General features: G+C 39.1%; 1 protein-coding gene across 1 annotated transcript in view; it reads left to right on the top strand.

Annotated features, from left to right (window-relative positions):
- Positions 1-21423, top strand: part of jarid2a (jumonji and AT-rich interaction domain containing 2a) — a 46568-nt gene extending 25145 nt beyond the window's left edge. The window contains exons 5-18 of the mRNA XM_065260917.2: positions 1301-1477; positions 5267-5439; positions 6969-7971; positions 10963-11441; positions 11550-11642; positions 11736-11854; positions 15576-15646; positions 15752-15866; positions 15997-16102; positions 16243-16425; positions 16580-16704; positions 18383-18557; positions 19582-19689; positions 20236-21423. Coding sequence (XP_065116989.1) covers positions 1301-1477; positions 5267-5439; positions 6969-7971; positions 10963-11441; positions 11550-11642; positions 11736-11854; positions 15576-15646; positions 15752-15866; positions 15997-16102; positions 16243-16425; positions 16580-16704; positions 18383-18557; positions 19582-19689; positions 20236-20373 — 3065 coding nt within the window. The 3' untranslated portion in view covers positions 20374-21423. The remainder of the gene's footprint in view (positions 1-1300; positions 1478-5266; positions 5440-6968; positions 7972-10962; positions 11442-11549; positions 11643-11735; positions 11855-15575; positions 15647-15751; positions 15867-15996; positions 16103-16242; positions 16426-16579; positions 16705-18382; positions 18558-19581; positions 19690-20235) is intronic.
- Positions 21424-21816: the final 393 nt, after the last annotated feature.

Genomic DNA, 21816 nt, shown 5'->3' with positions numbered 1-21816 from the left:
ACCTTTTGAATGAGGTCATTAGGAGGCATTCCTTATTCTGGTTGTCCACTACAGTAACTGACAAGATACGGATGATGTGATTTGCATAAAGTTAAACTTTTCTCAACTTCTAAACTCTCAGCACCTTAATTGCCACCTGCCTCTGTTTAAAAAAAAGCAAACATTGGAAATAATGGACAAAATTATTCAGCCCTTTTAGAGTGTGGGGGTTTAAAATGTGATGTACACCTTCAAATTAATATAACTCTGGCTTTTTTGGTCTAGAAGCCTTATTAAGGGACACTCCACTTTTTTTGAAAATAGCTCCCCTAGAGTTAAACATTTTATTTTTACCATTTTGAAATCCATTCAGATGATCTTCATTGGGGTCTGGCGGTACCACTTATAGCATAGCTTAGCATAATCCATTGAATTTGATTAGAGCATTAGCATCGTGCTCAAAAATGACCAAAGAGTTTTGATATTTTTCCTATTTAAGACTTGACTCTTCTGTGGTTACATTGTGTACTAAGACTGACGGAAAATTAAAAATTGTGATTTTCTAGGCCGATATGGCTAGGAACTATACTTTTATTCTGGTGTAATAATCAAGGAATTTGCTGCTGTAACATTGCTGCAGCAGGCGCAGTGATATTATGCAGTGCCCGAAAATAGTCCTCTGCTATAGAAATATTTTCGGGTGCTGCGTAATATCATTGTGCCTGCTGCAGCCATGGTACGGCAGCAAAGTCCTTGATTAAAGTCAAATTTTAAATAGGAAAAATATTTAAACCCTTTGGTTATTTTTTAGCGTGATGCTAATGGTCTAATTAGATTCAATGAATTATGCTAAGCTATGCTAAAAGTGGTAGTGCCAGACCCGGAGATTGGCTGAATATTCATTCTAGGGGAGCTGGAAAATGAGCCTTTTTTCAAAAAAGTGGAGTGTTCCTTTAAGTTTTTACGGAATATCTGAAGGTGAAAATATTAAGAAAAAAGTGTTACAGCAATTTACATTTATTGTAATAAATAAAAAATGCAATAACGTATATCTTTATTACATAAAATTAAAATTACATGCAAAATTTTGAGGTTAACAACATCATTGAAAGATTTTTTGTTTTGGGGTGAACTGTTGCTTTAAGATCAATCACATTTCTTTCATAAAGAGACAGCAGTGGAATTGTAGATTGAAGAAGTAGCCATTCCTACTGTCTCTTTTTCTCTTACTCCTTATTACTATCTCTCTCTCTTTCTCTCTCTCTCTGTCTCTGCCTGACACTCCCTCACTTTGTCTTTATTCCCTTTCTTATTGGTCCAGGCTCTGCTGCGTTGCCCAGCAACATGGCATACTTTGGTAGTGCTAAGGATGATGAAGATGTAGACGAGGAAGAAGATGAGGAAGAGGAAGAAGACAGTGCTCGCAATGCTTCTGCATCCTGCCAGTCTACTCCACGGAAGAACAGAGGACCCAGCAAATGCATTGCCAACGGTCATGGTACCTACACGCAACAACAACCATACAAACACGCTTAAATGCTCATTGTCATAAACTTTATCTTGCTTCTGTTTTTACAGTCCTTTTTCACATAAAAAGTCTGTTTTACTGTGTAGTCCGTGTAATGTGCAGTGTATTACTGCCCTGCCAGTAGTAGCAGACAGGGCAGACATTTGGTTTCCATTTTTGGAACCCGGTGAGGTGAGTTATGGTCCTGCGTCTTTCCACACCGTACAGTTAATGAGCCGTGTCTATACACGGCACTCTGTCAGATTGCCTACATTTGCTGTATGCCATCCATATACAACAAGGTATTCATGGCTGACTACGACCATGTGTGCATACCACAAAGTAAACACATTGTATATGGGCAAGTAAAATCTTATAATTAAAATGATTGAAAACAGGTAACAATTTAATTGAAAGACGGCTCCAATAGGCAACGTGTTGAATATTTATGCCTTATTTGTATGCATGTTGATTATTTTCACATTAAATTTTATCACTGCATATTAATAGCGACACTTGATGCTTGTTTTCAATCCTAATTATAGCTGACAGATTAAATCAGGGCAGGAAGACTTTATGCAAAGATTGGACCGAGGTAAACACTACACTGGAGTCGTTGTCTCGTTTTTTTTCTCCCTTTAAGTTTGTAACCAGACCCTGTTGCTCACTCAGCAAAATCTGCGGTGCAATCGGACACCACGGTCACCTAATATTGCTCCACATATTCTCAGGACAATTCCAGTTCGAACTAAACCTTTAGGATAAACACGTGTAATGTCTACAACTGATGCTCAAACTACATCTTTCTGGTGTTTTATTCTTGCACTCGGGTGATTTCTGTCTTATAAGCATTCTTAAAAATGTGTGATGGTTTGCAATGACCTCACTTAAGTTCTGCCACTGAATCTGTGAATCTGCAGAGCTTCCTGCATGGCTGTGTGCTGGTTAGCATGCTGAAAGGAAACTCTGTGTGAAGTCTAATAAAACTGGTTTCATGTTGTGCATTCATACTTTATAACGAAACCAGAGCCACTTCTCCTTATACATCGTACAAAGCCACAAGCTAAATATGACACTTTTATGTGCGTCGTTGGACGAGCTCCAAACAGTTTAAATGATAAGTTGATCCCAGTAGAAGCAACAGACTTTACCTTCATTTAGTAGAGTGACCCAGCAAGCTTTTCAATACTTGTTTTGTTTTTTCTCTGCCAACATTAGAGACTTTGTTTAGCTCACCATATGTTTTTTCAATCACTTGAAAGGTCTCAAAACTTGAAACTTTTGTTGAACTGCAGTGTGGGTGGGTAGCTGTATGTGTTTATGTGAAAATCTTTTTTTATGTAATATTAAAGCAACACTATGTAGTTTTTTTTACCTTTAAATAATGTCTCTAAAATTATTTCAGTGATAGAACAACTTTTAACTGGAAAAATTGTCCTGTTGCTGCAACCTGAGCAGCCTCCTAGCTGCTACAAGCACACTGTGAAAGTGGCGGTGGAGGGTAGGAAACACAGCCCCGCCTCTCCCCCTGCCTGCAGAAGAGTGTCTGATACCAGGCACTGTTGTGCTTTTCAACCACATGGGGGAGCTGTAAGTCATTTTTACATGGAAACTACATAGTGTTGCTTTAAAGTGAACTTTAAGTCAAAGCAGGAGATTAGTCTTTAACATGGCATCTGTAAAAGAATTTCTTTGTTTCATACATGTAGTAACGTTATTTTGTGTTTGCGTATTTCAGTGTTTATGTTGGATTTATTGATGCTTGTTTGAGACCTATAAGCAGCTTTGCTTTTACGATATTTGAGCCTTTAAATCCCATAACCTCCAGTGTACAGGGCTTGTACAGTGTGCAGACTGTGTTGCTTTAGCTGCTTGGCAGTTTTCTTTTATAAGTGCAATAATTCAAGTCAAGTGCACAAAAAGTAGAAAGCAGAAAAGACAGATAGAGCTCAACTATTCAGCAGCAAACCTCAAGGCCCAAGTTTATTTTCCACATCTAAAGATAGATAGATATGTTATTAAGAAAACTGCCTGAAGCTTATTGAATAATTTTGTGGCTTTCTGGAATGCTGGATTCTGATTGGGCAGTTACAGAATTTTGAGGTCTGTTATTACCGGATAACAATCACCTGAAACTGATAACACTGCCTCATCCTGGAACACTCTCACGGTACATTCACACGGGACGGAAGCGTTAGCGCTTAACGGAAGCCTTGTCTGAAGCGTGGCACATAGCCAATCACAGTGGCCACAACACATGCTCGGGTCTTCCATAATAAGTAATTGGCTGAGTCTGCCTAGATTATTTGCATAAGGTGATCTGATTGGCTGACGCACGCGTTTCCGCTTGAAAAGTTGAGAAATGTTCAGCTTCTGCCGCGACCAACAGCAGTGACGCGCGCCGGGGGATCCACAATTCAGTTCAGCAATGAAAGTGAATGGGAAGCGTTAACGCTTACGCCCATGTGAACATACCATCAGAGTAAAAGGTACACAAAGGTATTAAAGTTATCACTGTGGCGGTACCTTTTTAAAAAGTACACTTTTGTACCTAAAAGTTGCATATTAGGACCTCTTTAAAAGGTACCGTCCCAGTGACAACTTTAATACCTTTGTGTACCTTTTACTCTGATGGTACGTTCACACGGACGTAAGCGTTAACCCTTCTCATTCAATTTCAATGTGTGGCGTGTCATGCGTTGCTGAACTGAATTGTGGATAACACACAGTGTCAGTGTGGGTTAACCCTGGGTACTCCAGTTTCCTCCCACATTGCAAAAGCATGCAGGTCAATTGGAGATGTCAAATACTACAATTGAGTTAAAAATGATATGTATTCTTAATAATATATATGAGACTGTTTAAAAATGTATTAAACCAATTTGCTTGTTCGAACTTCTTCGTATTACAAAAGAGCTAAAAAGGTATTTTAAATCAATATTTTGTGTCCAATTATTTACTCATGTGGTAGTAGCTAGGGCTCTCTCTCTCTCTCTCTCTCTCTCTCTCTCTCTCTCTCTCTCTCTCTCTCTCTCTCTCTGTGCTCATGCAGCAGCAGTTTCTCGCGCAAGGTCTCTCAAGGAACGCACAAGTAAAGTTTTCTGAACTTTAAGCAAGCTAAGACAAAAATCTAGAGTTCCGTCTCTCATATACAGGTATTTATCCTGCCTGTAGGTTTGTGCATTCATATCTGTTGATTTTACATATTGCCTATTTTAAATGTACTGTATGCATAAATACAAAATACAATGAATGCATACTATAACTTCAATAGTAATCAAAAACAATATTCTGTCTATCAAGACTTTATCGGTTGTTATCTTCTTGGCATTTTTACTTTAACACTAGCTTTAACTCACCCATATTTTAAAACTGTAGTGAGCATTAAGTTAAAAGCTATAGTGAGTGGCAAATGCATGCAAATGTTTATATTCCAAAAACACTATAAACTGAAAAACATGTATATCCTGTGAAATATACCACTACCGTTAAATAAAATGACTCATTCCGTTAAATAGATTTTTTGTCATACCACCCACCCCTAGTAGTAGCTATGTAATAAGCATAATATTGTACATCTAGCCAGTTTTTATCGCAAATAAATAAAGACCCTTCTGCACAGTCAGGATTCTTAGGATCCTGTCCAAGTTTATTATGTGATAATATCCGGCTGGATGAAAATGATCCCTTACTTAATATTTTTCTTGTTGGTTAAGTTTGCAGTGAAACGAAATGTGCTTACTGTTGTAACACTTAGTACTTTGTTCTGTCTTCTAATAGTGTTTAATGGACAAATGCGATTGCGAGCTGCCGAGGAACACGAGAGCAGTTTGAGGGCCAAAGGGAAAGAGGGAATCCAGGGGAAGGAGAAAAACTCTATAACATTAGCTAGGAGGAGTTCCAGTTCACACAATTTACGGCCCTGCAGGTCTGTTCAGGAACAAAAACAACAGGTATGTCTTGTTTTTACTTTATGCTCTAAACTAGGTGTAAGCTTTGCCCTGAGGTATGGCCAAAAATGAAACGCGTAAGTGTTGTAATTTATCCAACCCTGGTGTTGTTCCAAAGAGCTACCGAGTCACTTTACAATAACATACTATGGCTTTAAAATCCAAAATCTCTATTAAAAAAAAAATGCTGGGTTGTTTTAACCATTGGTTAGGGTAAACCCTACTGTTGCATTAAATTAACATGGAAAATGTCATATTTGACCCAACCATGGATTGAAAGATCCCAATATTGTATTTAGGTTTTAAGACATTCAGCTTTATGTATTTTACTTCTGTGCTGCTTTTGTTTGCATTACAGACTACAAATATTGCTTTTAGAATAATACTTATTACAAGTCAATAATAAATAATATTAAAAATGGGCCATTCGATTTGTCTGTGTATTACTGTGTCTTCCATCCATGTCTGTACAAAGCGGTGAGATAATGGAGACTACATAGACCCGTTTGTGAACGCTCACCTAAATTTCCTCCCCTCCTGCCAAGCTGTCTATGGTCGTGCAGTGCAGAATGGCGTTTGGTTTACCCTTACCATCCTGCAGCCGGCCTATAGCAACACATGATGTCATTCCTCCTCTAACCAAACCCCCTCTCCACACGTAAAGTCACATCCAGTAGATTGTGGGAGTGCCACATATTCGGGATTAGGTCCAGTTTTTGTAAACACGAACTATGTCTCCGATTGGTGGCCGTTTGTAGATATCTTGTGATTTCTAACAAGAAGTTTGGCTTTGGACCAATTCATGTCCTCCCATCCCCCCAACTGCATGTAGACGGAACAATAATAGTACATGGCCCAGGTCACGTGCATGAGCTCTTGATGAAAGAACGGCTCCACTGAGCCCCCTAGCGGAAGAATATGGTCACTTTTAGAGAAAATATTTTTGTAAGGTTTTGTGCAGATGGTGTGTAACTTCCGTGCCAATAGTTAAGTAACTTAAGATTTTTATGCAGTGCCTGGCTGTTTAAACAGATACTGCAGAACAACAGCATTCAGTGATTATCTGTCTATCAGTTAGAGATACTATTGAAGTATTACATTGTATTACAAGCAGATTGTGTATAATATATGGACCAAAACGCAATAGTATTCCAAAATCACACGCCTTTCAGTTGAACTATGCTAAATGTAAATGCAGAATTAAATCTGGGCCCTTATTACATTAGGAGAAATTTTAGCACCCAGTTTGCAGTTGCATCACAGCTGTGACAACAACAGTATGTCCAAGTGGCGAAATTCAGCTATCATCTGTCTATTTTATCGCACTACAAATCGTTTAATTAAACAATTTATCATTTTAAAATGATGTTACAGAAGCTGTGCATCTGAAGAATGAATACAACAAAAATACAAATGCTTAGCTTGCAGATGGTACTGGTGTTTTGTCTGTGATACTGATTTATTATCCATTCATGTTATTAACATGCCAAATGCAGTATTACAAAAGTATTCATTTTGTTTTCCTCTCTCAGTCCTCCAAAATGAACGGAACATCGGGAACCTCGGCTGTCAACTCCAGAAAGACGAGAGAACTCCGCACCCCCCTGACCAAAGCTGTGAAATACCCCAAGGGCCATGTGACTTACACCAAAGCCAGACTGCTCAAAGAGGCCAAACTCAGCCTGAGCGCACAAACACGGCAGCTCAGCTCTCAACACTCCAACTCAGGAAAAGCTCAAACCAGCCACGCCAAGATGCAAAAACAGGTGCTATCACCAGCCACCGCCGGGCGGCTGTGTGGAACCGGTGTGTTCCCACCCAGACGAAATGGACTGAGACAGTCGAAAAGGAAGCTGGAGATGGGAGCAGAGGTTGAGGTTAAAAAAGTCAAAGTGGAAGTCCTTCCCTTGGAGACCCGGAGTCGAAAAGCAGCTCAGAAGAGACCAGTGCCCCGTAGCCGTGCTAAAAAGGTGGAACCGCAAACGCCAGGATCGCAAAGACCCAAACGGACCGTTGCGGAAAAGCTTCTGCTCACCAAACAGATACACTGTAAAGCCACAGTTCTGGCCAAGAACAGCCCCGCTACCTCAACTCAAGACATTTTGAAACCAGCCAACCCCCCAAAAACAGACAATTCTGTAAAACAAGTCAATCCTACTAATAAAACCGAACCCCTCGACACAGTTGAGCCTAAAAGTGCCACAGACAAAGAGCGAGGTAGGCGTGGTACTGTTGCGGAGGCGACGGAGATGACGGAGGTTCCCGTTTTCTATCCTGGTGCAAGGGAGTTTCAAGACCCTCTGGCTTTTATGGAGTTTGTGCGGGAACAAGCAGAACCGTTCGGGTTGTACCGGGTTGTTCCGCCAGCAGGCTGGCGTCCCGAGTGTAAACTTAAAGAGGAGATGCGGTTTGTCTCGTACGTGCAGCACGTGCACAAGCTGGGCAGACGCTGGGGCCCAAATGTACAGCAACTCTCTTGTATCCGGAAACATCTGAGGACACAAGGCATTAATATGGAGGAGCCTCCACTAATAGGTAAGGTCAACTTGCATGTACTGTACTGTATCGTACTACAGTTGGTATAAAGGAAAGTATTAAGTAGTTTTGGTATATTTAACAGCTTGCCAAAGGCATAACAGTTTACACTGCACTAAATCTTAAAGGAATAATTCATTATGAAATCCTGGATCGACATGACTTCCTTTCTTTAGGTTAACAAATAGAAATAATTTTATATTAAAACGACCTCACTGGGTTAAAGGCGGAGTGCCTAATTTTTGAAAAACACTTTGGAAAAGGGAGTCGGGCCGACTACCAAAACACACTTGTAGTCAATCAGCAGTAAGGGGCGTGTCTTCTAAACGACATCATTGCCTGGGTTGCATATGTGTGGGGCGGGTCTATCAAAAGAAGTTCCAGATTCTATTGGGGTAGGGGCGTGATTGTTAGGTGATTTCAAATATCAACACTGGGTTTCAAACATTGTGCACTCCGCATTTAATATGTGTCTAAAGTTTAAACAAAATTTTTGTGAGAGAAAACTATTCATAGATTTGGGTTGTTTAAAGGTCACGTTCTTCCTGTGTTTTTGAAGCTTTGTGTTTACAGTGCACAATATAACGTGTTCATATTTCATGGGTGGAGTTTAGTCATAAAACTGTTCTACTAACGTCATTAAAGCAGGAAGTAGAGGACTGTAGTCCAGACCGGCCGTTCGCTGTAGGTTTGAAAGGCAAATTCTGTTAAAGAAAATATATCACCTGGCAGTGAACTTTGAGCTTTATCATTTTAAAGGTATTATATATGCTATTTTAGCAACATTACATACTAACTAGGGTTTAAAAAATTGGATCAGGAAGAACTTGACCTTTAATAATCAATTTGTCATGTTTCATTCGAAAATGTATCGATCACAGAGGTAAATTCAAATATGGCGATTGGCGACAAGTTGATAAATTATCAGATCCCCAGTGACTAGAACCAATAAGAATCCATAATTATTGATGTGCAGCCAAAAAAACAAAAAACTATTTTAAATGAGATATTGAGGCTTCTGTTTAGATATTTTTAATTCTTAAGTAAAAAAAAATGAAGCATTCCAGGCTTTTACTCCATATAGTGGACTTCAATTGAACCCAGTGGTTTGAAGGTCCAAATTGCAAATTCATAGGGGTCTAAATGATCCCACCCGAGGCATAAGGGGGCGTGCACACCAACGCTTTTGCACCGTTGGCTGGCTGGTGTATGTTTTTTTAATTGTTTCCAATGGCAGCGCAGCGTTTTTCAAAAAAGCTAGTAACTGGCGTTTTTCCACAGTTTTGTTTGTTCACCGCTGATCGCCGAGAGTTAAAAAAGATACAACTGAAAAGCTCAGCCTGTCAATGTCAGTTTTCACACGGCTGTCCAATTGAAATGGAGGAGGGGCTGGATAAACATCACAACAACCAACTTGCGACAACCAGCAACCAAAGCACTCAGCTAAAAAAAGCTGTCAGTCGGCTGAAAAAAAGCTGCCAGTCGGCGTCCGCTTGCCATTTTCAGCCGCGTTTAAAAGCTTTGGTTTGCATGCTATCTAAGGGTCTTATCTAGGGAAACAATCATATTTTTTGCCAAAACCTGCTAAGACCCGAGTTTTGGTTTGTCTTTTTTTTCAGATTTCTTCCAGCTATTTTGGGGTTAGGAAGAACCAATAAAAATAATAACCAATTTTTTTTTTAGGAGGTTGAACAGAACTTATCATCTTGCACTAGCCCTTGGATGCCGTGCGTAATCATGTCCAAAGGTCACAATTGATGCATGCGAAACGCACACATACAGACCATTTTAAACAGTAAACTGACACAAATACATTAATTAGTGTCATTCCACATAAAACAACTTTGGTCCCCCTTCTCCACACTTGTAAACACTGGAGTGGTAGTTTGGCATACATAATGCGTGACCTTTCGACGTGATAGGTCGCGCACCCACATCCCAGGGCTAGTGCGAGACGAGAAGTTGTGGTTCAAACCATTGAGTTCAATTAAAGTCCACTTTATGGAGAAAAATCTAAAAACTTCTTTTTGACTAAGGGAGTAAGAGTACATTATCAGGAAATTATCGTGATAACATATTGAGACCTGCTTGTCAAGTTTATTTATAGTGTTTTAATGATGTTTTTACTGGAATATAGCTAAGAATGCAGATATTGAAAATGATTTAAGCAGTGTAGTTGTATGCACATTACATAGAGCTCTTGAATTTTATTAATATCTCTATTACAGTGCATCAGCGTAGAGCACAACAGCCTGAAATTGGCAAAGAAAATCCGATTAGTGTGCTTGCTCAGACAATAAATGGCATTTTTGTGCTGTAATAACATCCAACTGCATACTCTCATATTGCTTATGATCTGCACAGCTCTATTTTAAGTGCACATCTATTGGTCATTTAGTATCTGACCTCTCCAGTGTGGATTGATTTCCAGCCCGTGCCAAGATGAACAGCTTCCCTTAAAGAGATCACACTGACTGTCTGTCACACAGCCAGAACTCAAATAGGCAGCATACTCCCGTCTCTTGTTGTCCGAGTGGGAAAATAAATTTGCCGGTGCCAGACAGCAGTGCCTTCTTTCTGCCAACTTCAATACGTTCTTTCTGTGTGCCGCTCAAACAGTGACCACGTTGTGTCCTGTTAAGACCAGACGGGCTTTAATATGAGCTGTGAATAATGGAGTATGTGTATTCACATTAAGAGACAAAAATGACGCAAAACTGTAATAACTTGAGTGTCTTTTATATTATATTAGGTTGTTGAATTCATGATGGTTTGTGAGTATTTTTTATTCACGCTTTACACACCCTCAACATCTTCTCTTGTAGCTTTGATAATAATTGAATAATAATTGTGGCCCTGCCAAATTAAAACTGGTAATGGCTTTTTGTATGTTTTATGTAGCTGTGGGAGCAATACGTATCAAATGGTTAATATTATGGACTGTGCCTAATCTAAAATCATCAGTGAAATTACTTTTTTGCTTCCTGTTAGGTGGGTGTGAGTTGGATCTCGCCCGATTCTTCCAGCTTCTAAATGAAATGGGAGGCATGCAGCAGGTGACAGACTTAAAAACATGGGGCCGGATTGCCGATCTGCTGGGCATCCCACGCTCCGCACAAGATCGTCTGGCTAAGATACAAGAGGCTTACTGCCAGTACCTGCTCTCATACGACTCCCTATCGCCGGCCCAGAGGGCTCATCTGGAAAAGGAGGTTCTGGCAGAAAAGCAGAGTCTGGAGAGAAGAAGCGGACCCCTGGAAGGTCAGGGAGATATATCCCAGCATGCCGCTCTGCTGCTTCCACGCTGCGAGCCAAAAAACGGCTTGGTGAATGGGGCGTTGCACAGGAGCGGAACACGGGAACATCTCCGAGAGTTGGACCCTATGGGGAAGAGCGGCCGGCTGAGAAGACTAGACAAGAGAGAAGGGGAAGAAGGCGTATTAAGTGATCAATCCAAGTGCACATATAGGGTATGCAATCCTTTAACTTTTGTATTTAAAAGGGAAAAAGTATATATAGCATTTTATATACCAAGTTTATCTAACTGTTTGTTCTGTTTGTGCTGTTATGTTTCACAGGGGAAATCGTTCTCTCTTACAACATTTTACAGAGCAGCCAGGAACACCATGAACATGTGCTTCAGCAAAGAGCCTGACACTGCGGAAATAGAGGTACACATTTATATTAGCAAGCTGTCGTCATAAAGGTTTCTTTAAAGAGTAAACGCAGATGTTTATCAGTGCTTATTTTATGTCCACTTACAGAAGGAGTATTGGAGATTGGTTGAGGAGAAAGAATGCCATGTTGCTGTCCATTGTGGGAGAGTTGACACAAAGACTCATGGGAGTGGATTCCCTGTGGGAAAGACTGAGCCATTTTCAAAGTAAGGGCTAAAGCTAGGTAGCCTGGTCCAACCAGACTCTCGTACATTCATTTCATTTGTAAAGAGAGTCTGGCCACGCTCCATTGCAAAGCGTTACTTTCGTTAAGGAGGGTCCTCTGTTGAAGTTTAAAACTATTGGATCTGCCCAGAGTCACTCAGGATCAACAAAACTTAGAAAACCTGGTTCTTGCTCCGGCTTTAACTTTTGTATATTCGACAGTTTTGCAACAACGGACCGAATAGCTTTTCTCACGTCTTTCTCCGCTGCCATTACTGAACTCACACTGACGCACGACCTCAACGTCATCATTCTTAGCCACCCCCTTCTGTTCGCTGATTGGACCTGCAGATTTTTGCAGGAGAAAACGAAACTCTACACAGCAGTCCCAGACGTAGTACTGAAGCGAAATGAAAATTAAGCGGAAGCGTGTAGGAGGGCGGAGCCAGGCTAAAAGCTAGGGATAATAAAATAGAACATTTTACAATAAGTTTGTATTTGTTAATAATTATTCAACATGAACTCACAATGAACAATACTTCTATTCATCTTAGTTCATCTTAAATTTCGGCAATTACTAACACATATAAAATCAAGCGTTGTAACTGCCAACAACAATTAATGCAGCATGAACTAACTTAAATAACTGTGTTGACGTTAACTAACATTAACAAAAATTATTACACGGCTCTCTGGAATGCTTGATTCTGATTGGTCAGTTGAGACATTTGCAGGTTCGTTCTTTTCAAATAATAACCGCTCCAAAGTAATAACGCATAGCCGGTACTACTTGCACGAGTAAAATTGCTCCGCGCCAATAAAGATCAATAAAGATTACTGTTTGGCGCCATCTTGTGACAAACACTGGACAACCACGACAAGACACAGAGAGCTTACTGAGACTGAACTTGACAAAATAGAGCATGACAGCTACGAAGCCAACACACAAAAAAATACAGAATGGGCATTAAAACTTCTCAAAGACTGGTTAAAGAGAAAAAATGGAGACAGACAAGTATGAAGCAGAGGATCTTAACTCTTTCACCGCCAGCATTTTAAAAAAAAGTTGCCAGCCAGCGCCAGCGTTTTTCATGATTTTCACCAAAGTTTAATGCCTTCCAGAAAATGTTCTTCTTTAAATATATAAACATACAATATACCAAATGAAAGAACAGACCCTCTGCTTTCAAACAAAAAAAAACGTTTCATCCTACCTTTAGTGGTTCTTTTGCAATCAGCTTTTGAATATGGGTAGGTTTTTGCAAAAACACCATATTTTGAGCAAAAAGCAGAGATAATTCCATTTGTATGACGGATTTTTCATAGAGATCCCATTCAGAGCGATCTTTAAAACAGACACGGACATGCAGCCGCTTGCCATAGGGCAATACTTCCGGTTTTAAAAAGTTGCGGATAATAGCGGTATTGCGGAAAGACGGAAAATCTTGTCATTGGCGCGGAAGCGTTTTCTCTTAATTGACGAGATATCTCGTCAATGGCGGGGAAAGAGTTAATAAGGCATTACGGTCATTTTATGCATCTGTGCAAAGTTTCGCGGAAGGATAAAAATGTTAATTTAAAGCAAATATGCCAATAAAATGTTTCAAATTCTTATTCATGTCCGGTTTTTTTCTTATGTGACAAGTAGCCGTGTAATAAGCGGGATAATGTAGAGGCAGCCGGTAGTTATCGGGAAATAAGCCCCTTCAGTGTGATACAAGACCCTCTGCTTCGCGTGGGGTCCTGTTCACACTGTCGGGGCTTATTTCCCGATAACTACCGGCTGCCTCTACATTATCCCTTACTTAATACATGCTGAAAACTACTCTGTAAAAAATAATACACTGACTTTACTTAAAAATATAGTGCATGCATCATTTTTGCATCCCCCTTTTTAAGTAAGTTTTACATGGAATTTTAAGCAATTGAATTAAAAAAAATCAAGCGTGCTGCACAAGCCCTGAAAAGTGGCAACAACATACGCTTATGAACCATAGAAACCAGCATGGTTCATATTAATAACAAGATAGGATAATTATACACATTTTCCACATTTACAAAGCAGCGCTTGTATTCATCTGTATAGAAGAACTATAAATACCTCTACATTAGATTTAGCAGCTTGACCTTCTTTTTCTTCTTGATGTAAATTCATGACCGATCTTAATTCCCGCACCTCGTCTTCAATCTTCACTTTTACTTACTTGGTTGTTTTGCTGTTGTGAGGTTTAATGCTGCATTCAGACCAGCCGCGGTAGAGACGTCAAGCGTGAGTGATTTCAATGTTAAGTCAATGTAAAGAAGTGTCAACACGCGTCTGGAGGTCTCGCGGCGTGAATGAGACGTTCAGCGCGGCACGGTACATGCAATTCCGCCTCATTTGAGCGTATAGTTTGTTCGAATGGCGTGAATTGAGCGTTGCCGCGGCAAACCTGCAAGTTAAAACATTTTAACCAATCAGGAGCTTACTTTGGTGGTGACATGATAACAGGAAATGAGCAAAAGCCCCTCCCATGACGCAAATTTCTGCGTGAATGTCTCGATGACTAGAATTTCACGCGTGAATAAAGCGAGTAAACTCAAAATGTTCAGGCAGCAAACTAGACACGGTACACGCGAATTTGACGCCTCAAACGCGGCTGGTGTGAACCCACGTTAAAGACATCACACAAGTTACGTTGCTACGTAGGCCAACGTATTGTAACCTTATCAAAGAATCTAATAAAATATGAAAATACATTCCCAAATATTTAATATAGGCTAAAGGGAATTGCACGCAACAATGGGTTAAAGGTTTTTTTATTTTGTTTTTAATGGCCCGCGCCACAATAAAAGGACAAATTGTTTTTACCCCCGGCCCGCAGGTTATGAGATGACCCGTGCATCATTACTTTGTTCGGATTTTGCAGGAAATGTCAATTTGATGTAATTTGACTTCAACCTACGTAAAATTAAGTAAAGTAACCTGCAATTTATGTTTCAAAAAGAGAGGCAAAAGTTACGGATTCCAGCTTTAGTATTTTCTTTATTATAAATAATAAATGTGACCCTGTATGTGTAAACCTTGGTAAAATCATACTTATTTTCTACATAAAATAATCCTACATAAGTGGCAGTGGTATTTTAAATTTTAGCCATGTAACCCCCCACCCCTGTGTAGGATGCATCCCTTTGCAACCACCTCAAAAGAAAATTTTTGACATAAATTTAGAATTTGAATTAAACAAAGCATATGAAATTATACAGTGTAGTGCTGTTGGTTAGTATTTGTATTTTTCTGATGTTTAATTACACAGAATTTATAATAAATTAATGTATTTTATAAAATGTTTTAAAACTGGGGCGCCCTGGCTCCCTTTCACGCCACCCATGGGAGGCCGCCGACCAGTTTCAGACACACTGATATAATTTAAAGAACATTCTGTGTAAATATAACCTTGATATTTTTAATATTGAGTAAGACCACGTCAAACAATGAAATTAATGTAAAATCTATGATGGGAGCTCATAATTAGATTATACTAGACTTTAGCCAGGATTTAACACACAGGGTCACAAGGTATATTATTTAATGTTTATAAAACATTAATCTATGCTAACACATACAATCTTATTGTAAACTGTTACCCACAAAAACATAAATAAATATATACATCTATTTTCTGTTGTTTATCTTTGGTTTTATTGTTTGCATACCTCTAATGTGTTTGTCTTATACTGAAGGCATGGATGGAATCTTACTGTCCTTTCCAATAACTCAGGATCCATCTTACGTCATCTTGGTGCTGTGCCAGGTAACGTCAACGTTAACTTACAAAAACTGGATTTTCTTGAACAAAGTAAAACCTTTATTAAGGAGACTATGGGGTAAATAACATCCCAATCTTTGTTTTGTGCAGGAGTGACCATCCCCTGGCTAAACATAGGCATGGTTTTTTCTACCTCATGCTGGTGCCGGGACCAAAACAGCCTTCCTTACATAGATTACCTACACACTGGTGCTGACTGCATTTGGTAAGAGTTGTTAAATACCTAATATTAACTGAAGACATTTGTTGTGATAGCTGGATTAAGTTTTATAAACTAGAGCGAAGTTACTTGACCAAAATGGCATTTTTGAGTAAATAATGTCTCTTTCCTCAAGGTACTGTATTCCAGCTGAAGAGCAATCGAAACTTGACAAAATAGTACACACACTGCTGCAGGCGAATGGGACGCCAGGGCTGGAGATGTTAGAGAGGAACATTATGGTAAAGAGAGATGTTGGTTTTACTTTTGCACTATGAAGACATTCACTGAAAATCAATAAACTGCAAGCAAAAAGTTCTCCAAAGTATTCCCAAATGTTGCATTCGATGTCGCCTCATTCACTGTTGTACTTCTGCGACAGATTTCTCCAGAGGTGCTCCGTCAAAATGGGGTGAAAGTGTACCGGACTGTGCAACAGAGCGGTCAGTTTATGGTATGTTTCCCAGGGACCTTTGTGTCTAAGGTGTGTTGTGGCTACAGTGTCTCTGAGACAGTGCACTTCGCCAACCCCCAGTGGATGAAACTGGGCTACGAGGCAGCTAAGGTGAGAGACTCGACGCAGGGACGGACAAAGTCAGCCGGAGCTTGGCTTGGTTTAGCTCAGAGTTGTATTTTTGTAAGTGAGGTTTTTCCTCTGCCTTGCGTGTGTTCGCCTCTGCCTCTGACTTTCACAATTTTGTGTCCCATTTACCTTGCAGGATCTTAAAAGGCGTCGTATAGAGGAGCCTTTCTCCACAGAGAAACTCATCTATCAGATTGCTACATCTGAGCGGGGAAACAAACAGCTTTTGAATGCGGTCTCCGTTCTCTTTAAAGATCTCAGGTGGGCTGTACTATCACTTTAAAACACAGTCAAAGGCTTTTATTGAACACCAGTTGGCAAAGTCTCTCATAAAACATACATTTTGTGTACTTTTCCTTGCAGTTAATTTTACACTTATTGTGCATTTTAATCTTAGCTTATAAACCTTTTTATACCAGCGTATATTGTACCATCATTCTTTTATTACATTACACGCAGTGCATCATGGGATGTGTAGTTAATTTAAAGATAATAATTTAGATAACTCCTTTTTAGTGGTTTATAAAGACCTTACAAAATAAACTGTAATGCTTTTATACCTTAGAATGAGATGTTTTTATCTATATACACCGCGGGTCCCCTTACATGGAAGCCGCCATTTTGCGCCATCATGTTTCTACAAAAGCCGTAAATGGACAAACTTCTCTACAGAGCGCATTTGCCAATATGTTGTCTCAGAAGATGACATGTTTGTCCTGTGACAGCTACTGTGGCTTCTCTGTGCTTCGAAAGTGATAGGGGCAATATGCAACCTCACCACTTGATGCCACTAAAATCTACACACTGCACCTTTAAATATAATTTGGCACCTTTTTTGCTTTAAAATGTGTATGTTGTATGTGAGCTGGCTGGTTTGGTTTTTAGCTCAGCACTCTTTTATTTAAAAATGTTAAAACCATTTAGGGAACTGAATACCAGGTTCTTGAAAAAGTGGGCAGTCTCTTTTGAGCTCCAGTATATGAAGAGTTTAGTTCCATAACGCGATAAACGGCATTAAAAAAAAATTGTTTACCACCAAAATCAGTATTGTATCAGGTCAGTATTAAAAAGTAAATTCTTAATTTTACTCAAAATCCAATATTTACCGTGTTATTTTGTCATCTTTTTATGTTTTTCCAAACCGCGACAAAAACCAGTCCTTCTGCAGCAATGCAATAAATCCGCTCAACAAATCACAGCCCAGCATTCCACGCATTGTAAACAACAATGGCAGCGCATTAAATACACACGTTATTCTAGTTTTCCTCATCTACTTTGTACCTGTGATCAACAAACAAACAAAAACAAAATAATACTTTGATGTCATTGATAAACCTGTGGTGGCTTTCTGTGATGGGAAAGAAACGTAAGCCATTAAAATCTAACAATTTACGCGAGAGGCGAGACGAAAAAGTCGGCTGCTGCTTGTTCTCCCAACATCATCAAGCTTATGTTATGCTTACACATTGACCCCAGAGGATCTTATGAAAAACTTTCCATTATTTTACTTGAAGCCAACAAAAAACGAGCAGGACCAAAGAAATGTACAGTAGATTGCTGTCAAAAAAGTTCAGCAACGATGTCCCATGGATGACAGCAACAATGACAGTTTTCTTAATATGACAAATAAAGTGTTTTGGTTAATGCCATTTATTAATAATCAGTGTATAATACTAGTCAACTAGATGAATATAATATGACAAAGATTAATGCACATTTATATATTGATTCAATAGATTTATAACCTTTTTAAAAAAAAATTGTTTTTATAATAAATCTTTGAAAATGAAATTATGGATTTGAATTTTTTATGTTTTTACCGAAATTAGTTAAAATGTATTTATTGCATTTTGGAACCAAACTATTATGCTGGTTAAGGATTTCTGAGCTTAAGGACCTTAGAAACATTTAAGTAAAATTCCTTTTGGATGTTTTTCAGGGATGCAGAGATAAGACAGCGCAGGGATCTGTTTGAGGCCGGGCTCCGTCTGTCTGCGCGCTATGGCACACACTGCGAATCTTCTGTAGACAAGAAGCAGCAACGCTCAAGGTTTACAGAAGACACCGCTGACAGGCGCTGCCAAGTGTGTCAGCATCTGTGTTACCTTTCCATGGTAAATTTAGGAGAAAATAAAATGACTCTCCTTATGATTTGCATTTAAAAAATAACTGTTTGTATAAGTGCCCTGTGCAAAATGTATTTCTTTATAATTCAGAAAAACTTGTCCACCCATTGAATATTATAAAAAGGAACAGTTAAAAAAAATACAAATGAGATCTCACAGTATGTCTCAGGCTATGTCCGAAATATCCCCCTATATACCCTCTTTCCCTATTCCCCAAATTAGTTAAGTAATATAGTCAACTTTACTGATTGAATAAAATGAGTGAATTCAGACACTAAGGTCCAGAAACACTGCGCCATCTTGTGTCCAGATGCGGGAGTTAATTTGCATGTACCTCACAGTGATGCAGGGATGTGGACATCAGAATTTTAAAAAGTGCACGCAAAAAGTCCACTATAATTTTCAGACACCACTACAAAATGGCTGTCCCCTCAAACAGTGCACTATTTAAGGGTATAGGGAACTATTTCAGACACAGCCGTGTAGTATGTAACAGTGTGTCTTATGTTGAGGTACAGAAATCTCACACTATGCTCAGATTTGCCAAGTCTGCAGTCGAGTGATCTGCGTTATAGGGGCAGTTTCACGGATGGGGTTTAAATTAGTCCAGGACTAGGCCTTAGTTATATCAGGACATTTACGTAGTTTTTACAAAAATAGCTTACAATAAACAATACTGGTGTGGATGTTGAGACAAAACAATGGCACTGATATATGTTAAGATATGTTAGTGCAAAATGTTTTAAATTAAGATGCATTTTAGTCTGGGACTAGGATAAGCCCTATCCAGGAAACCGCCCCATAGTGTTCAAAATAATTTGATAACTCAATTGTTAGTTCTTAAGTAATGTCTGTGAAAACATCTTAAACAAAGACAGATCCTGATGTAAACTTAACTGAGAGCGTTGTTACATATCCTGAGCTATAGAGAGTAATCCATTGCCCAGGCTGATTGCTTAACCTGTGCTGCAATGCAATGAATGCTTTAAACTTTTCTGAACTATTTCAACAGGTTGTTCACGAGAGCGATAATGTGGTTTTCTGTCTGGAATGTGCTCTTCGATATATCCAGAAACGAAGGTCCCCTCGTGGCCTCAAAATGATGTTTCGTTACACTGAGGTACAGTAGTTAACAGCCTACAGCAGGGGTGTCCAGGACCCTTCTAAAGGGGGTCGCACACCGAACGCAAGCTCAGCGCTGCGCAGTTAAAAAAAAAATCAAACACATTGTTTTCTATGAGTATAAGTATAGTATAGTAACAGGTGGCGCCTGTCCGCGGCGCCCAGCTATGACTCAGGAAGTTGCTCAAATCCCTGTCGTGCCACTCACATAGTTTAACATTGAATAACATCATATTTGTCCCACATCATTAACGATTAACATTGACTGCTAATGTATATTTTGCATTTTAAAGTAGACGCTATCTGACTAAGCTCGGGCTATTTAATGTGGACTTCCGTTTTACAATACCTCCGAGTTGTTCTAGACGCGGCGCTTCTTGTCTGGTGTGCGACCCCCTTTACAGAGTTCAGATCCAACTCTAATCATACATGAATCAGTCATGACTTTAACTTTACAATTACAGTGAATTTGCTTACATAGTATAAATGGTACACCATACCAATCGTCTCTATACCTTTAACAAAAGTCTCTTATTTTGCACAGGAGCAAATCAACAGTGTGGAAAATCGTGTGTGTGGAAAAAGTTTGGAGAAGGGTGGAGACAAACCGAAAGCTGACATCAAGACACCAGCAAAACGAAGTCCCAGAAACAAGAGCTCCGCCCGCAACGCCCGCTCCTAACCAGACTCTCAGCAACATTCCTCTTCCAGCATTACATATTACATATGTTAGGCCATAGCGTCTCCTTTTATATCAGGTGTTCCTAATATTTGTGTACAAAACTCTTCAATTCTCTTTGTACCTAGTGTAAAGTATCAATACAAACCGTTATTGCACTTTTGTATTACGAATACATGTAGTTACTGGCTGGTTAGTTTCAGTTTATTGAATGTATGGAGGGGACTAAGTGTTACACTGGGTGCAGGAAGCAAATACACAAGTTTTTGGGGCACCTGAGATAAGACTGTTGGGCCTCATCCGACAAGCACGAAATCGTTTGCACTAGTATTGAGATATTGGTTTTTAGATGAGTATTTTTGGGTTGTTTTAGCATTAAATCGATCGAGTATAGAAATGCGTATACATAGATATAAATATATCCTATTCTATTCCTGTCCTTTGTGTTTAACTGGTGCTGTAGTGACACTTTTTTCCATGACCCGTATAGCCCCTTTGTCTCTTGGGCTCACCTGTAAAGTCTTAACATGTTATCAGGATAAATAAGAAACATGTCAGCCCTCTCATGTTAAGCAGTATGTTTAAAGGACATGCAGCGCTCTTCAGCTACAAATATAAAAAATCTGCCGCTTTTGACACTATTTACAGTTTTACCTGATGTATGAAGGAGCCTGTGATCTCATTTATATCAGCACTGAAATCATAGATTTTCTTCTTTATACATTTCAACTGGAGATCTGAAGGCCTGCGTGAGTACACTTGGTTTTTTAAAGCACATTGTGATGCCTTTTACTAAACTTTTTGGAGTACAAATATAGATACAGGAAGTTTGATGCAGATGGCAATTTGTACTTGCATTTTTAAAGTGATTTTAAACATAAAAAAATGCACTTTCCCGGTCATCCATAAACGTTTATCCCCGGACTTTATATTTGTAATTGGTTACCAGTGTTTCTGCAAATACTCCTGTTCTGCTATTAAAAATCTAAATTTTAAATATTCATTTGTTTACATAGACTATCGCAAAATACTAATATCTAAAAAAGCCCCCCCCCCCAAAAAATAAAAGTTTATATGCCAGTAAATCTTAAAATAAAGCCTTTGAGTTTGGGTCTATAGGGGTTTGGATGAGATAGTCGAGATGAGGAAAAAGCCTTACTTATCAAGTTAAATTAGATGATAACAGGGTTGCCACAAAAACATACAAAAATAAGTGCTGCTTAAATCACTGAAGAAGTATGCCGTAGTGGTGATCCCTAGTTTTTTAGCTTTACTTTTTTATTAAAGAAAAAAACCTTTTACCCAAAAGTAAAATATGTAGTAGGCCTAGCTACCCATTGCACTGACTGTCTCAAAGTCCTGTAATCAGACGTGCTAGTGGCCCCTTTCCAAATGACTGACATGTATTTAAGGTTAAAAATAAACAGTGTTTTCAGAAATGTTGTA

This window comes from Paramisgurnus dabryanus, chromosome 13 (assembly GCF_030506205.2).
Source record: "Paramisgurnus dabryanus chromosome 13, PD_genome_1.1, whole genome shotgun sequence".
Taxonomy (NCBI): domain Eukaryota; kingdom Metazoa; phylum Chordata; class Actinopteri; order Cypriniformes; family Cobitidae; genus Paramisgurnus; species Paramisgurnus dabryanus.
Note: the sequence above shows the minus strand (reverse complement) of the source record. Positions and strands in the feature narration are given on the sequence as shown.